Below are 15,775 nucleotides of genomic sequence, written 5' to 3' on the forward strand. Positions count from 1 at the left end.
ACAAACGTAAACACGTCACCTGATCAGAAGGAACACAGCGTACTTGCCAGGACCTGGTGGCTTTTCCTTCAATTGCCCCAGAGAAAACACTGGTCAAACAGAATTAAAGAGTTTACCTGGAAGTTCTTGGTCACAGCCTGAGATCAGCTTAACTTCATCACACAGGCTTTTGACTGTTTTAGGCTAAAACACATCAGGGTGCTAGACATTTACTGTACTCTTAATGTCAAGAAGCTCAAAGTCCATCACCAGGAGAAATGACTACTGAAGCTCAAGAGATACTGATGTGAGTGTCATCACTTCCTGTAGTGATCATTTTTAATAAAAGGGTATTTAACACCTGTTCCAAAACTCCATCTACATTTATATCCACAGAAGAAACTAACACGTTTCTACTCCTTCACACCCACATGCTTGTTATTTAAGAGTAAAAGTACTTTAACATTAAGAGAATTCTGCATTAACTCACCAGCAGCTTTAATGTCAATGTAAGACCTAAAGCACCTTCAGATCACCACAATGTAAAGACACATTTAGTAAATATTATAAAGAAAGGCAATACTCGAGTGGTTGAGTTTTACATGTGCACATTTTATTGTTTTCATGTCAGTGTACAGAGACACCTTGGCTCACAGATCCTTTACCCATAACCCCCAGGGAAGCTCACGCTAATGGGTAAAGCTCTTCCCCTTCCACTGTAGAACAAAACTAATGGACCAAGTTTAAGGCTGAGGTACAAAAACAAAGACATTTGTATCGAGTACATAATTTACATAAACACTAACAAGGTCATGTAGTTCCCACAGGGATGTGGGCAGAGTGGATGGAAATGTGTGGAAACATGACTATTTGGAATGACTAAAAAGAAATGTACATTGAGTCCTCTTAGGGAAAGCTCCTCCCCCTGTAGGAAAAAGAAATTTCAGAGAAATTCCAGTTTCCTCGTCCCGAGGCAGTGCGTCATACAGAGCAGAAGCCATGCCCGTGTGGTCTTATCTGAGAGGGGAAGGCATGTTGGTTATTAAGTTTCGAGCTGACCTCAGGGGCACAGCCATGATGCTTACAGTCCTGTTTAGAAGCACTTCCTGTGGACGATGGATGGGCCGGACTCATCGTACTCCTGCTTGCTGATCCACATCTGCTGGAAGGTGGAGAGAGAGGCCAGGATGGAGCCACCAATCCATACGGAGTACTTACGCTCAGGAGGAGCAATGATCTAAAAGAGAACAGGAACATGGTTAATACGGTTGCACGTGACCAGAGCATCAGAATAAACCATTGTGCCTTCTGGGGGCAGGTGTGTGCCTCAGAAACCCCTTACCTTGATCTTCATGGTGGAGGGGGCAAGGGAGGTGATCTCCTTCTGCATACGGTCAGCGATGCCAGGGTACATGGTGGTACCACCAGACAGCACAGTGTTGGCGTACAGATCCTTACGGATGTCGACGTCACACTTCATGATGGAGTTGAAGGTGGTCTCATGGATACCGCAAGATTCCATACCTGAGGAGAAAAAGATGGAGAAACAATGTTACACACTGAACCCAACCCATTTTAATGCATCTAAATGTATCAGCACAGAAGCTGCCATTTTGAGTTGATCCTTCTGCCTTACCCAGGAAAGAGGGCTGGAAGAGAGCCTCAGGGCAGCGGAAACGCTCATTCCCGATGGTGATGACCTGTCCGTCGGGCAGCTCGTAGCTCTTCTCCAGAGAGGACGAGGAGGCGGCGGTGCCCATCTCCTGCTCGAAGTCCAGAGCAACGTAGCACAGCTTCTCCTTGATGTCACGCACGATCTCACGCTCGGCAGTGGTGGTGAAGCTGTAGCCACGCTCGGTCAGGATCTTCATCAGGTAGTCGGTGAGGTCACGGCCAGCCAGGTCCAGACGCAGAATGGCGTGGGGCAGAGCATAACCCTCGTAGATGGGCACGGTGTGGGTGACACCATCTCCAGAGTCCATCACGATACCAGTGGTACGACCAGAAGCGTACAGGGACAGCACGGCCTGGATGGCGACGTACATGGCGGGTGTGTTGAAGGTCTCGAACATGATCTGTGGGACAAGAACATTTACTTCATTTAAATTTTATTAGAATGAAAGTCTAAAGTGCTTTAGCATTAAAGCTAAAATGTAAAGTTCCGTTAGAATCTCACACTGCTTTTAAAAGGGTTGTTTTAACAGAGCTTTAACAATGCAGTCTCCATGACACACACATGCGTCAGGTTAATATGGTGCTCAAGGTTAAGTTCTAAAACCCATGGAGATCATGCAGTAGAAAAATGACTCATCAACCTGTGGCCTCCAAAAAGAAAGAACATTCAGAGTAAAGGATGGAAAGCCTGAGAAAGAAGATTAAAAGAAGTCAAAATAAAGAGATGGAGATTGAGAGGAAGCTATTGAAATGGCACTTTGTATACCTGGGTCATCTTCTCCCTGTTGGCTTTGGGGTTCAGGGGGGCCTCAGTAAGAAGGACTGGGTGCTCTTCGGGGGCTACACGCAGCTCGTTGTAGAAGGTGTGGTGCCAGATCTTCTCCATGTCGTCCCAGTTGGTGACAATACCATGCTCAATGGGGTACTTCAGAGTCAGGATACCTCTCTTGCTCTGAGCCTCGTCTCCAACGTAGGAATCCTTCTGGCCCATACCAACCATCACACCCTGCAAGAGAAGGTCCATTTATATTAGATACATCACAGCACATTGAGCATAGCTGGAATAAATCCCCAACTGAAGATTATAAACTCAAAGCTCTTCTCTTTAAAAATCAACTAATTTAACGCAAAGTTACGCCTAGTGACACTGCGTCAAGTCTTTGTCCTGTACGCAAATAAAGCATGCAAAAGGGTTTAATATTTGCATACTTCATCCCCTGTTCTTTTTAAGAATTGGCCCACTTGTGTTTTCCTGAGTGACATTTAAATATACAAAAAAATTAAAATTTATATATATATATATATATATAGCATCACCCACAAGTCTTACTGTGGGCTTCATGGCATGTGTCTACAGTCACAACACTGGTGCAGATAATAAAACTAGGAGGATGGTAGCACATCTGGATGTTGAAACTAACAGTTGCGGTAAATTCATGAATAATATTCCTACTATTGTTCATTAAACTAAAACAAGGTGGTGCCTGGAAATTCTCATGCTTTGGAATAATGCTGTTTTATGAGAATATTGTTAAATAATGTTGAAAAGGGCGTTTTGAAGGTGGCACATACCTGATGCCTGGGACGACCAACGATGGAGGGGAAGACAGCACGAGGTGCATCATCTCCAGCAAAACCGGCTTTGCACATACCGGAGCCGTTGTCGACCACCAGAGCAGCGATTTCCTCATCCATGGCTGTTCAGAAAGAAAAAAAGTAAAATGTTAAAAAGGAATAGTCAGCCGAGCATCCGCCTTAGACCCGCACACACCCTTTTATACAGAGATACTGCTGAAGACCAGCAGGTGGCGCGCATGCGCACAAACCTAAAACTGAGCGCTTTGAGACAAAGGAAGTGGCCAGACGGACTCGCGATTGCCTTATATGGCAATAAGTTCGAGAGGCGCGTGAGCTGCGACCACTCCCCGTCTCCCGGCCCCATCACTGCGCCATGCGGAGCGTTTTACACAATCAGGTCTACATTTATACTACAGAGACAAAGTTCTCCAGCTGCAAACATCTAGAGCTAAAAAAATAATGTCTCAGGTTCAATCTGACAGATTTATCATAAATCAGCATTTATCAGATTTAAACCCTCATTTCATTATTCTTAACGAGTTTTTACACTCGAAAGAAAAGACAAAGATCCGGGCAGAGCATCAGCACCAGCACCAGCACCGACCACACCCACCATTCAATCCCCTGACCAGCACTCAGCACACTGAAGGAGCCGAAAGCACTCCACAGACTCCCCACATTTAATATACATTTACCTCACGATATTACAGAAAACACACCTGCTTTTTCTTTTAATCCAAATAAGACCGCTATATTACTCACTCACACCAAGTCATGCAATTAAATACCAAAATATTTTATCTTTGACTATATAATACCACGATAAGCAGGTTAAACACTAATGAATGCATTAAAGTAGAAGATACAAGAGAAGAAATGTGTGAAACGTGTCCTTCAATATGCATTTGGTTTAAACAATACAGCAATATAAACAGTATTCTAATAATAACCATTGTTAGAGAAAAGACAAATGCCGCTTACCGATGAATTAAAGGTTTGTATTAAGGATGTAGCTGGAGGAAGCGCTCGTGTTGATGAGCACACAGCAAAACTCGAAGTAGCGTCTGCACCGGGAGCGCGCTGTTTTATATACCCGGCGCTGTGGCCGGCAACTTCCATATAAGGTAAACTTTCGGAATCGCGTGGTCTGATTGGCTGCCCGTCACCCAGTTGGCGTGGTCCAGGCCCGTTGCTTGAAATTCAAGTGAAGGAGAGATGAGCTGTGGGGCAGTGCGGCTCAGGGAGGAATTTTATCTTTACGATTTACAGATTCGCGCAAAAAATTATACAATAATATATACTTATTTTCAAAAAGAAAAAAATATATATATTTCGGAATAAAGAGCACTGCTTTGTGATCTAAACGTGAACAGGACATGAAGATGTTCATTCAGGTTTTAGAGAATGAGCACGTTATTGGTTTTAATACGCATCTAATTCACTGCAATGATTTATTTATATTATAAAAGAATGATTTATCAGCGATATATAATCTTTCACAAGCAGAAAGACGGGAAGAGAGATAGAAATGCCTTGAAGGGGAAGAATCGGTCTTTCATAACGGTTCTTTATAAATTCAATGCTTTTCATACTAATATGTCAATTAAAAACAAACAAACAACATTTTAGATTTTTTTTTTAGCATATTTTTTATTATTATTGTGATAATTCTGCAAAGTAAAAGCTCCCGGTATTGTCTTGTTCGCGCATACGGGTCACTTCCGGGTTTAAAGTCACGTGGGCGTGTCGGGTTCCTCTGATCTGGAAAAGGTTTTTATCGGCGATTGTATGAAGAAAACTCGATTATAATGAGTTTATACACGACTCTCTGACTAAACCGAAGCAGATCCACACGTGTATTTTACACACCGATTCTTAAATAAACACGTATTATAATCCCAGGACTTGAATCCACGTGGTGGCTGCTGAATGTTCTGCATCCACGCCCCATTAGTGTAGATCCTGAACATTCTTCATCTAGACCAGATACTAATTCTCTATCAGTGTATTACAGATATTATTATAGTGATTTCCTTCATTCCTTTTAAATCCTTAAGAAAATATCTTTTCATTCAGACTTCACTATTCTAATATTATAGTTATTTTATTATAACACGTTGTTTACATTCACAAAATACACTAATCTGATCTAATAATATAATAAACTGTTGGACGGAGCACAGAATTAAGTGTAACTACATGTGTGCCTTCACAGAAAACAAATGCTATTGTGTAAGAATACAGAGGGGAAAAACACTGCCCAGGTCTGCACAAGGTCTACACCGGGTCTACACCAGGTCTGCACCAGGTCTGCACCAGGTCTACAGCAGGTCTACACCAGGTCTACACCAGGTGTCCACCAGGTCTACAGCAGGTCTACACCAGGTCTACAGCAGGTCTACAGCAGGTCTGCACCAGGTCTGCACCAGGTCTGCACCAGGTCTCCACCAGGTCTACACCAGGTCTGCACCAGGTCTACAGCAGATCTACAGCAGATCTACAGCAGGTCTACACCAGGTCTCCACCAGGTCTACACCAGGTCTACACCAGGTCTGCACCAGGTCTCCACCAGGTCTACACCAGGTCTCCACCAGGTCTCCACCAGGTCTACAGCAGGTCTACACCAGGTCTACAGCAGGTCTCCACCAGGGGAAAAACAAAGATTTCCATTAGTAAAGTGTTTGAGTTCAGTGTTTTTTCATTCACTTAAGACTTCATATCACAAATATCTTGCTTTCAATAAAACTGTGGAGTTTTGACTTGAGAATAGTTCTGCTCTACAGTTCCAGAATCCAAATGAGAATAATATCTCATAATAATAATAATAATTATATAAAAAGAAAGATCAGCATATATAACACAAGCTGTCTTTTATACCCAACACTTTTCTGTAGCTGAACAGCTGGAAAGTCAAGAAAACTAAGGAAGGTCGAGCTTTATGCTTCGTGAAGTGAGACAAACGTTATGTTTGCATGTACGTTATTGTACTGAACATGTCACGTCCTTGACAGGGTCACGTCCTGCATCATACATGTTGACTCTGATGGGCAGTTTAGTTTCAGACATGACAGATAACGCTAGCAGTACCGATTCTGCTAATCAACCAGATTACTGTTTCAGTGCTCGTTGACCTGTAATGACATCACACAGATGAGTAATGTTAGAACTCTAAAGAATGAGGAGAAGCTCTTTGTTAACACTCCCTTCGTGTGTGTGTGTGTGTGTGTGTGTGTGTGTGTGTGTGTGTGTGTGTGTGTGTGCATAGAAGGTATGATGGGTATTCTACAATCTCTTATGGTATGTGTTTCAGTTTCTGGGTTTCATGGTAGTCACTTATTCAGTGAGTGTGTGTGTGTGTGTGTGTGTGTGTGTGTGTGTGTGTGTGTGTGTGTGTGTGTGGTGGGGGTGGGGGGTAAGGTTGGTATCATCACACTGCATATCTATATTATGGCGATAACCGAAGGCCTTTTAAGGATTTCTTTTTTTCAAGGAGGGCGAGGCAAAAGAAAAGTCATGAAACAAATCTGAAATAGGAACCTCCTCTAGTCTCTACTAGAACCTCCTCTCTTAAACAGAAAGAGGAAGTTGTTTGGCTTCCAACCCAAAATGAATAAACAGCATCCTGTAACCTGTTCTATTTTTTCTCTTGGTTTTTTTTGACAACTCTTAACCTTTTAATCACACTACAATAGCGGACCGACCTTTTCTGTATCCTGTAAATCCTCATACACACTTCCCAAAAAAACACAAATAAATCCTTGTTCAAGAAGCAGAAGTGGTGAAAATCACGATATTCTTCACTTGAGTAGGCCAAGTGCCCATCCAAATTCCTCACTCAAGCTGAAAATACAAGTAATACACACGTGATCACGTGAGTTGCTTTTCAGAAATATTCTGCGTCTTTGAAGAGACTTCGTACTAATAAAGCATTTCTTTGGTTGATCTCAAGAAACATTTTTACTACAAGATATTTAGTAAAGATTAGAAGTGGAACTGAATGAAGTCTGCACGTGAGAAATGCGTGTGCACCACAGTGACCCTGTTTCTCCACATCAAGACGGAGGTTCGTCTAATTTCAGGACTTTAGTGTGGAGATTTTAATGAGCTTGTAAGAGATATTGTCAAACACATGTTATAATTGCAGGTATCAGTAAATAGAGAACATCTCGTTATCTGTGTCACGTCTTCTGATTTTAGAAGAATGAAGAATTATTCTTGAAATAAATGAGTATGACATTTTGACGATGATGTGATTATTACAGAAGATGCACTAAGTGGAAGAAGGATGTGAAAGTCAGCAGTATGGACTGTAGAGAAGTAGACCTGCTGAGAAAGATCATTGCTTCCACTCTATCTGGAAGTGAAATATGCAGTCCGTAAACCTGGAAGGGGACGAGGTCTTTTCTACAGTGATTGTTTTTAATAATCGTTATATACCATGTAGTAATAATAACAGCTATATCACAGTGTTACTGAAAACACAGTCCTGCTCCGGAACCACAACCTTCGGCTCTCCAGAGCTCTCATGAAGAACAGAGCCATGACCTTTATTTGAGACCACACAGAATAATGAAAGTAGAAAAAAAAATTATTTCACAAAATATCTAAATACGAGTTATAAAAAGCTCTGCCTCTCTGACATTCATCTTAGAGTCCAGAGTGAAAACCTTCCTTTTGTGTTAAGGGTTACTGTCCCTTTAACACACACACACACACACACACACACACACACACACACACACACACCCGCTCAGCTGATGACCTATTATGGGGATGGTTTGACGGGTCACGTGACAAAGCGATTCGGAACGCTGGTGTCACGTGATCAAGGAAACGGAAGTCAGAAAGTAAAAAAGTATTTACTCGATATATTTGGTCTGAAATTGTATTTGTTAATAAAACTACTGTTTTATTGGTATTTGTATATGTTTGTGGTATAAATGTGCATCTAGTAAAACGAGTCTTCTTTATCACATACACAAGCACACATTCTGTCTTATTTATTAAAATATTAATTAAAAGCCTCTTATGTGATCTGTATGAAGGATTAATGAAGATCTATTTCCCTATAAGGCAGTAACAGAGACAGGAAAGGAGGTGAGGAGAGCAGGTAGGTGGAGGTGGAGGTGAGGAGAGCAGATAGCTGGAGATGAGGAGAGCAGGTAGGAGGTGAGGAAGGTGGGTAGGTGGAGGTGAGGAGAGCAGGTAGGTGGAGGTGAGGAATTCAGGAGGTGGAGGTGAGGAGAGCAGGTAGGAGGAGGTGGAGGTGAGGAGAGCAGGTAGGAGGTGAGGAAGGTGGATAGGTGGAGGTGAGGAGAGCAGGTAGGAGGTGAGGAAGGCGGGTAGGTGGAGGTGAGGAGAGCAGGTGGGAGGTGAGGAAGGCGGGTGGGTGGAGGTGAGAAGAGCAGGTAGGAGGTGAGAGAGCAGGTAGGTGGAGGTGGAGGTGAGGAGAGCAGATAGCTGGAGATGAGGAGAGCAGGTAGGAGGTGAGGAAGGTGGGTAGGTGGAGGTGAGGAGAGCAGGTAGGTGGAGGTGAGGAATTCAGGAGGTGGAGGTGAGGAGAGCAGGTAGGAGGAGGTGGAGGTGAGGAGGCAGGTAGGAGGTGAGGAAGGTGGATAGGTGGAGGTGAGGAGAGCAGGTAGGAGGTGAGGAAGGCGGGTAGGTGGAGGTGAGGAGAGCAGGTAGGAGGTGAGGAAGGCGGGTGGGTGGAGGTGAGAAGAGCAGGTAGGAGGTGAGGAGAGCAGGTGGGAGGTGAGGAGAGGAGGTAGGAGGTGAGGAAGGTGAATAGGTGGAGGTGAGGAAGGTGGGTAGGTGGAGGTGAGGAAAGCAGGTAGAAGGTGAGGAAGGTGGATAGGCGGAGGTGAGGAAGGTGGGTAGGTGGAGGTGAGGAAAGCAGGTAGAAGGTGAGGAAGGTGGATAGGTGGAGGTGAGGAAGGTGGGTAGGTGGAGGTGAGGAAAGCAGGTAGAAGGTGAGGAAGGTGGATAGGCGGAGGTGAGGAAGGTGGGTAGGTGGAGGTGAGGAAAGCAGGTAGAAGGTGAGGAAGGTGGATAGGTGGAGGTGAGGAAGGTGGGTAGGTGGAGGTGAGGAAAGCAGGTAGGAGGTGAGGAAGGTGGGTAGGTGGAGGTGAGGAAAGCAGGTAGGAGGTGAGGAAGGTGGGTAGGTGGAGGTGAGGAAAGCAGGTAGGAGGTGAGGAAGGTGGGTAGGTGGAGGTGAGGAAGCAGGTAGGAGGTGAGGAGAGCTCCAGGTGAATGTAAACACCCTATAAGGTCTGAACTCAGAAAGGTTTTTAGGGCGGGTCAAGTGTGTTATTCATCAGCCAGCCAGCCAATAGGAGCACTCCAACAGGTGAACTCATAGTATCGGCTAAATAAGGCAAAGAGGAAGGATTACTGCCTTTTAAAGAACGAGAACATCGAGTGCCACTCACACACACACACACACACACACTCACTCACACACACACACACACACACTCATGGTTTAAACTGCACACAAAATATACACACTGATTAGAGAAAGCCTCCAGATAATGTGCTTAATGACGTCATAACCTAATTTGCATATTCATGGTATCATCATCATGATTTAAAAATCATGTCCTTGAGTTTTGCAACAATTTGATTTTTTTTTTTTTTTTTTACCAGAATAGGAAATAATAGTTTATGACATAGTCCTAACTTCTTTCTGGTCACTGCAACATCTAGCAACAAATAACCTACATCTTTATTATTTGTTTTAAAAATGCAAAGTCAGGGGAATTTAACAGATGTGGAAAGCAGGTGTAAGGCCTCACACTTAGTCATGGATTATCACTATACCGTGGTCACGTCTCAGCACTGAGGAGTTCTGATGGACTGATGATGTTTGCAGAGTGAAACTGACTGAATGGATCCAACCAACACTTCATATTCCTCACGTGTGTTTAATAAAGAACATTCTCCCAAAACATCTTTACACAAATAAATCACATTTATAAATTTGACATGTTTAAATCAGTCCCTGTTTGTTTGTTCCTCATAAGTTCATCCCTTAATGGAGACAGTGGTGAGGGGAAAACACCTGCACACGTTTTTAAACGTGACAATGCGGCGATTAAGATCACTGTAAAGTTTCTGTTTTATTGATCAGACTCATTTTTCATATTACACTTTACATTAACACGTTTTTTCACACTCTTTGCTTTGAGGTCTGTGGACGTGAAATGTGAGAATTTAGTAGGTCACTATGAGAAATCTTAATTTTAGGTCCGTCTCCAGAGACAGGAAGCTTATTTGATTCTGTCCCAGTTCTGGACACACGTGTAAAGCCTGGGACACGAATCCTATGAAGGGCGTGAGCACTTGAGAGATATCGATTACCTGATTCAGGGGTGTATGTGTGTGTGTGTGTGTGTGTGTTGTAGAAAGACCCGTGAAATCAGAAGCAGAGTAATGGAGGGTAAAATGTAGGTTTTCTGATCAGAAATGACCATAAGCATTGTTTCAGTAGGAACATGGACACGTTATCAGTTCACATTTACAGAAGGAGTCTCCAGTTTATGCTTGGTGTTTCTTCAGCATGACCAAGTTTTTTTGCTGTTTCATTAAGCTGCTGTGGTCTGTCTGGATTAAAACTCTTCACAATTTGCTGTTGTAAGAAAATAATCAGTAAGTCTGCTTCATCGCAGCAGTGCGCCACCACGTGTTTTCTGGTGTCTCTTACTTAAGCAGGTTAAAGAACCTAAAAGATCTGAGTTATGGTATTAAATTCTGCACACGAGTGGGCTCCTTGGATTATTCTTCCGTTTTCGAATCAACACTTTCTTCTCTTGGCAACTGCTGACGTCAGAAGATCGCGGTCACGCTGCGTCTTTGCGCGCCCCGGCCAGGTGCTGCGCGTCCACAGTGGCGTGTACGCGCTTTATACTTTATCGTGGAAATAAAAAGGGAAGGAAGAGAGAAGGAATGTAGCTGGATTAACCCATCTCTCTCTCTCTCTCTCTCTCTCTCTCTCTCTCTCTCTCTCTCTCTCGATCTCAGTTGCACACATACGCGCGCGCACACACTCACATACACACACATACACATAAAAGCAGACGTCCGCGCGCGCGCACACAGAGCTGACCGTCACACCCACCCGCACTCCCACCATAAAATTCTCCAAATCTCTAAAGGAAAAATGGCTTCAGGAGGTTTGGGAGAGCGCACGGTGATTCAGCTCGGCTTGATCAATGCAGAAGACAAGTATCTGACGGCGGAAGCGTTCGGCTTCAAGGTGAACGCGTGCGCCACGTCCATGCGTAAGAAGCAGGTGTGGACCCTGGAGCACGCGGACCAGACGGGTGGAGACTCGAGCGCGGTGCTCCTGCGCAGCCACCTTGGCCGCTACCTGTCCGCCGACAAGGACGGCAACGTGTCCGCCGAGCTCGAGCGGCCCTCCCGGGACTGCCGCTTCTGCGTAGTGGCGCATTCCGACGGCCGCTGGTCGCTGCGCTCCGAGGCGCACGGGCGCTACCTGGGCGGCGCTGAGGACCGCGTGGTGTGCGCGACTGCCGAGGACAAGTGGTTCGTGCACCTCGCCATGCACCCGCAGGTCAACCTGTACAGCGTGGCGCGCAAACGCTACCTGCACGCGCAGCCCGGGCGCGGGGAACTGGCTGCGGACCGCGATGCGCCCTGGGGCGTGGGCTCCGTGCTCACCCTCGTGTACCGCGAGCGCCGCTACCACCTGCAGACCGCCGACGGCCGCTTCCTCGCCGGCAGTGGCGCGCTGATCGCCGAGCCGCGCGATGACACCGGATTCACGCTGGAGTTCGGCTCGGGCACGGTGGCGTTCCGGGACTCCGCGGGGAGATACCTGGCGCCCTCCGGCCCGAGCGGCGCGATCAAAGCGGCCAAAGGCGTCCGTGTGGGTAAAGATGAGGCGCTCGTGCTGGAGAGGAGCCGCGGGCACGTGGTGCTTACCGCCAGCAACGAGCGGAACGTGTCCATGCGTCAGGGTGCGGTTTTTATTAAACTTCTTTTACTTTCAATAATATCATTAATATCATTCCATAATGTCCATCTCTCTCTCTCTCTCTCCTCTCTCTCTCTCTCTCTCTCTCTCTCTCTCTCTCTCTCTCTCTCCATCTCTCTCTCTCTCTCTCTCTCTCTCTCTCTCTCTCTCTCTCTCTCTCTCTCTCTCTCTCTCTCTCTCTCTCTCTCTCTCTCAATCTCTCTCTCTCTCTCTCCATCTCTCTCTCTCTCTCTCTCTCTCTCTCTCTCTCTCTCAATCTCTCTCTCTCCATCTCTCTCTCAATCTCTCTCTCTCCATCTCTCTCTCTCTCTCTCTCTCTCTCTCTCTCTCTCTCTTCTCTCTCTCTCTCTCTCTCTCTCTCTCTCTCTCTCTCTCCATCTCTCTCTCTCTCTCTCTCTTCTCTCTCTCTCTCTCTTTATCTCCTCTCTCTCTCTCCATCTCACTCTCTCTCTCTCTCTCTCTCTCTCTCCTCTCTCTCTCTCTCTCTCTCTCTCTCTCTCCATCTCACTGTCTCTCTCTCTCTCTCTCTCTCTCTCTCCATCTCTCTCTCTCTCTCTCTCTCTCTCTCTCTCTCTCTCTCCATCTCACTGTCTCTCTCTCTCTCTCTCTCTACATCTCACCCTCTCTCTCTCTCTCTCTCTCTCTCTCTCCTCTCTCTCTCTCTCTCTCTCTCTCTCTCTCCATCTCTCTCTCTCTCTCTCTCTCTCTCTCTCTCCATCTCACTGTCTCTCTCTCTCTCCATCTCTCTCTCTCTCTCATCTCTCTCTCTCTCCATCTCACTCTCTCTCTCTCTCTCTCTCTCTCTCTCTCTCTCCATCTCTCTCTCTCTCCTCTCTCTCTCTCTCTCTCCATCTCACTCTCTCTCCTCTCTCTCCATCTCTCTCTCTCTCTCTCTCTCTCTCTCCATCTCACTTTCTCTCTCTCTCCATCTCACTCTCTCTCTCTCTCTCTCTCTCTCTCTCTCTCTCTCTCTCTTCCCATTATATGGCCATCATTTCAGGAACATTTCCTCCATTATCACAGCAACTGCACCTGAACAGAAACCATCCTGCTGATGTCTGTTTCTAATCTCAGTGTTTCCGGTAAAATGTCTTTATTATCTACATACAATTTGAAATGTACTAGATCGTATTAGTATCATGCAGCAGACTGACCTGCATAAATTCTGTATCTCAGGCTGATGGACCACAATCCCACCTTCTCAGAATCTCAGAATCTGTTTATACACACAATCCCTGATTGATCTGATTGGTTAATGGTGTGTATAGGTGTTGATCTGTCAGCCAATCAGGATGAAGAATCAGATCAGGAAGTCTTCCAGATGGAGATGGAGCAGGAGACGAACCACTGTGCTTTCAGGGCCTGCAATGGGAAGTACTGGAGTCTCACTCCGAGCGGCGCGATCCAGTGCACCGCGAGCGAAAAGTGAGTGTGATCGGATTTTATTAGAACAGACTCGGTGCTCCATTCTGATTGGTCAGGTTAACTTCCTGCAACAGCAGCCATATTTACACACGTACAGCAGTTCACACAAGAATGATTTTTTTTAGCATTTGTGGAAGAAGTCTCCTGTGTCAGTAACAGTCTTCATCCTTAGGATGCAGGAGCTCACGTTCCTTCAAGGTTTTTCTGAGTTGATTTAGTCTGACTGAAAATTCTAACGACTGTCAACGAGTTCTGATGATTATTTTCCTGTAACACCACCATCACGCTAACGTCTGCACTCGTGTATTATAGATCAGCCAGCTGCTTCTTCAAGTTGGAGTGGAAAGGAGCGAAGGTCACGCTCAAGGCCAGTAATGACAAGTACTTAGCAGCCAAGAAGAACGGCCAGCTGGCAGCCTCCGTGGACTCTGCAGGTGTGTGTCAATACATTTTGGCAAATCGTTGCATTCTTTTGTTCTTGTCTCAGACCTTTCCTAAAAAATGACCTCATCATTTAATCCATTTCTCCATCCTCCATAAATTCTTTTCTAAAGAACCCCCAACAAAGATATCATACGCTTTTTAAAAATATCCATTGAATATCTCCAGAGAAGATGTGTTTAAAATATTACCAAAGAAAATTCCTCAAAAAAGTGTTAGCAACCAGTTAGCGGTTAGCACGAGAGATTTAAAGCTAGCAAACCTTTACAACCTTCAGAATGTTCCAGAAGTGCGGTGTAGAAGTAGCTGTGGAGGCATCTCTACTGACCACCGTGTTGTTCTTGGTGTTTGTGGTTGAACAGGTGAACAGGAGGAGTTTGTTCTGAAACTCATCAACAGGCCTTTAATAGTCCTGCGTGGTGAAGACGGATTCATCGGCTGTCGTAAGCAGGGCACCGGGACCCTGGATTCCAACCGCTCTTCCTACGACATCTTCCAGTTAGAGTATAACAACAACGAGTACTGTCTCAGAGGTAAGATCTTCCACCTGACGTTCAGTTTTCAGGGTGTTTTCACTGGCTAATGGAAATAAACCAGCCTACTCCGAATACCATGCGGTTAAAAGGCTACATGTAAGAGTTTTGAACACATAATCAGCAGTAATGAAACATGGGGATTAGTCAGAAATCCAGAACACAGTTGGCAAAACTGCAAAGAAAACTGGTATATCCAACCAACTGAGCAACACAGTACAGGTGCACACATTAGAGCAACTGAGCAACACAGTACAGGTGCACACATTAGAGCAACTGAGCAACTAGAAGATGCAACACAAAGTGGTTCATCAGCCTCTCACTCTCTCCATCTCTCTCTCTTTTGTGTGTATTCTAGACTCAGCAGGGAAGTACTGGACGGTGGAGGCCAACAGTGTAGTCGTGAGCAGCAGCGACACGCCCGTCTACTTCCTGTTTGAGTTCTGTGATTATAACAGGGTTGCCATTAAAACACAACAGGGGCTTTATCTGAAGGGTGACCACGCCGGGGTGTTGAAGGCTAATGCACATTGTATCGCTAATGCTACGCTGTGGGAGTACTAACACACACACACACACACACACACACACACACACACACAACTGTAAAATATGACTTACCCTACGTTCACACTAGCAAGCGACAGGTGACTATATTTTCTACAATCTTGCAACAAATTGTGGCAGATCTCTAGCTAATACTGGTACTCGCTTTGCTAACATTTAATGTTTGATTTAAGAACAAAGCTACAATCACAAGTACCGATACAATAGATAGCTTTAGATATAGCTACATATAGCTACTATTCTTTTTCTTTGACAGGCCACGCCTCCAATCGATTCAGATCAGCAGTTATAAAACACCCATAAAACACAAGGTAGACGCCTGCTAGCGTGAACGTACGGTTACTGTACAATTCTGCAATCTCGTCATGTGATCTGTTTACGACATACTTCATGTGAATAGGAAGCACAAAGCAATCAAAAAAAAGCACAGTACGCACAAAACAAAGACACTTTCAAGATATACAGATAACTAGCGAGGAAAATCTTATATATAGTCTGTAAAATTAAAACAACCCGATCTGGATCCTGCTCATGTATACAGACCTGAAGTGGGCGTGGCCTAAATGTGGTTTTAAAGATCTTA

General features: G+C 45.0%; 2 protein-coding genes across 2 annotated transcripts in view; one reads left to right on the forward strand and one right to left on the reverse strand.

Moving 5' to 3' along the window:
- Positions 1-570: 570 nt before the first annotated feature.
- Positions 571-4,357, reverse strand: actb1 (actin, beta 1). Its single transcript, XM_046837080.1, has 6 exons — positions 4,213-4,357; positions 3,226-3,350; positions 2,420-2,659; positions 1,616-2,054; positions 1,322-1,503; positions 571-1,216 (listed from the first exon to the last, which is right to left on the reverse strand). The coding sequence occupies exons 2-6, from the start codon at positions 3,346-3,348 to the stop codon at positions 1,073-1,075; spliced, it is 1,128 nt and encodes a 375-aa protein (XP_046693036.1). The 5' UTR covers positions 3,349-3,350; positions 4,213-4,357; the 3' UTR covers positions 571-1,072.
- Positions 4,358-10,285: 5,928 nt separating this feature from the next.
- The window catches only part of fscn1b (fascin actin-bundling protein 1b), a 6,996-nt gene continuing 1,506 nt past the window's right edge, over positions 10,286-15,775 (forward strand). The window contains exons 1-5 of the mRNA XM_046838278.1: positions 10,286-12,209; positions 13,495-13,651; positions 13,964-14,085; positions 14,455-14,625; positions 14,984-15,775. The exon at positions 14,984-15,775 is cut by the window's right edge and continues 1,506 nt beyond it. Of these exons, the coding sequence (XP_046694234.1) occupies positions 11,390-12,209; positions 13,495-13,651; positions 13,964-14,085; positions 14,455-14,625; positions 14,984-15,189 (1,476 nt within the window). The 5' untranslated portion in view covers positions 10,286-11,389 and the 3' untranslated portion in view covers positions 15,190-15,775. The remainder of the gene's footprint in view (positions 12,210-13,494; positions 13,652-13,963; positions 14,086-14,454; positions 14,626-14,983) is intronic.

This window comes from Silurus meridionalis, chromosome 24 (assembly GCF_014805685.1).
Source record: "Silurus meridionalis isolate SWU-2019-XX chromosome 24, ASM1480568v1, whole genome shotgun sequence".
In the NCBI taxonomy this organism is placed as follows: domain Eukaryota; kingdom Metazoa; phylum Chordata; class Actinopteri; order Siluriformes; family Siluridae; genus Silurus; species Silurus meridionalis.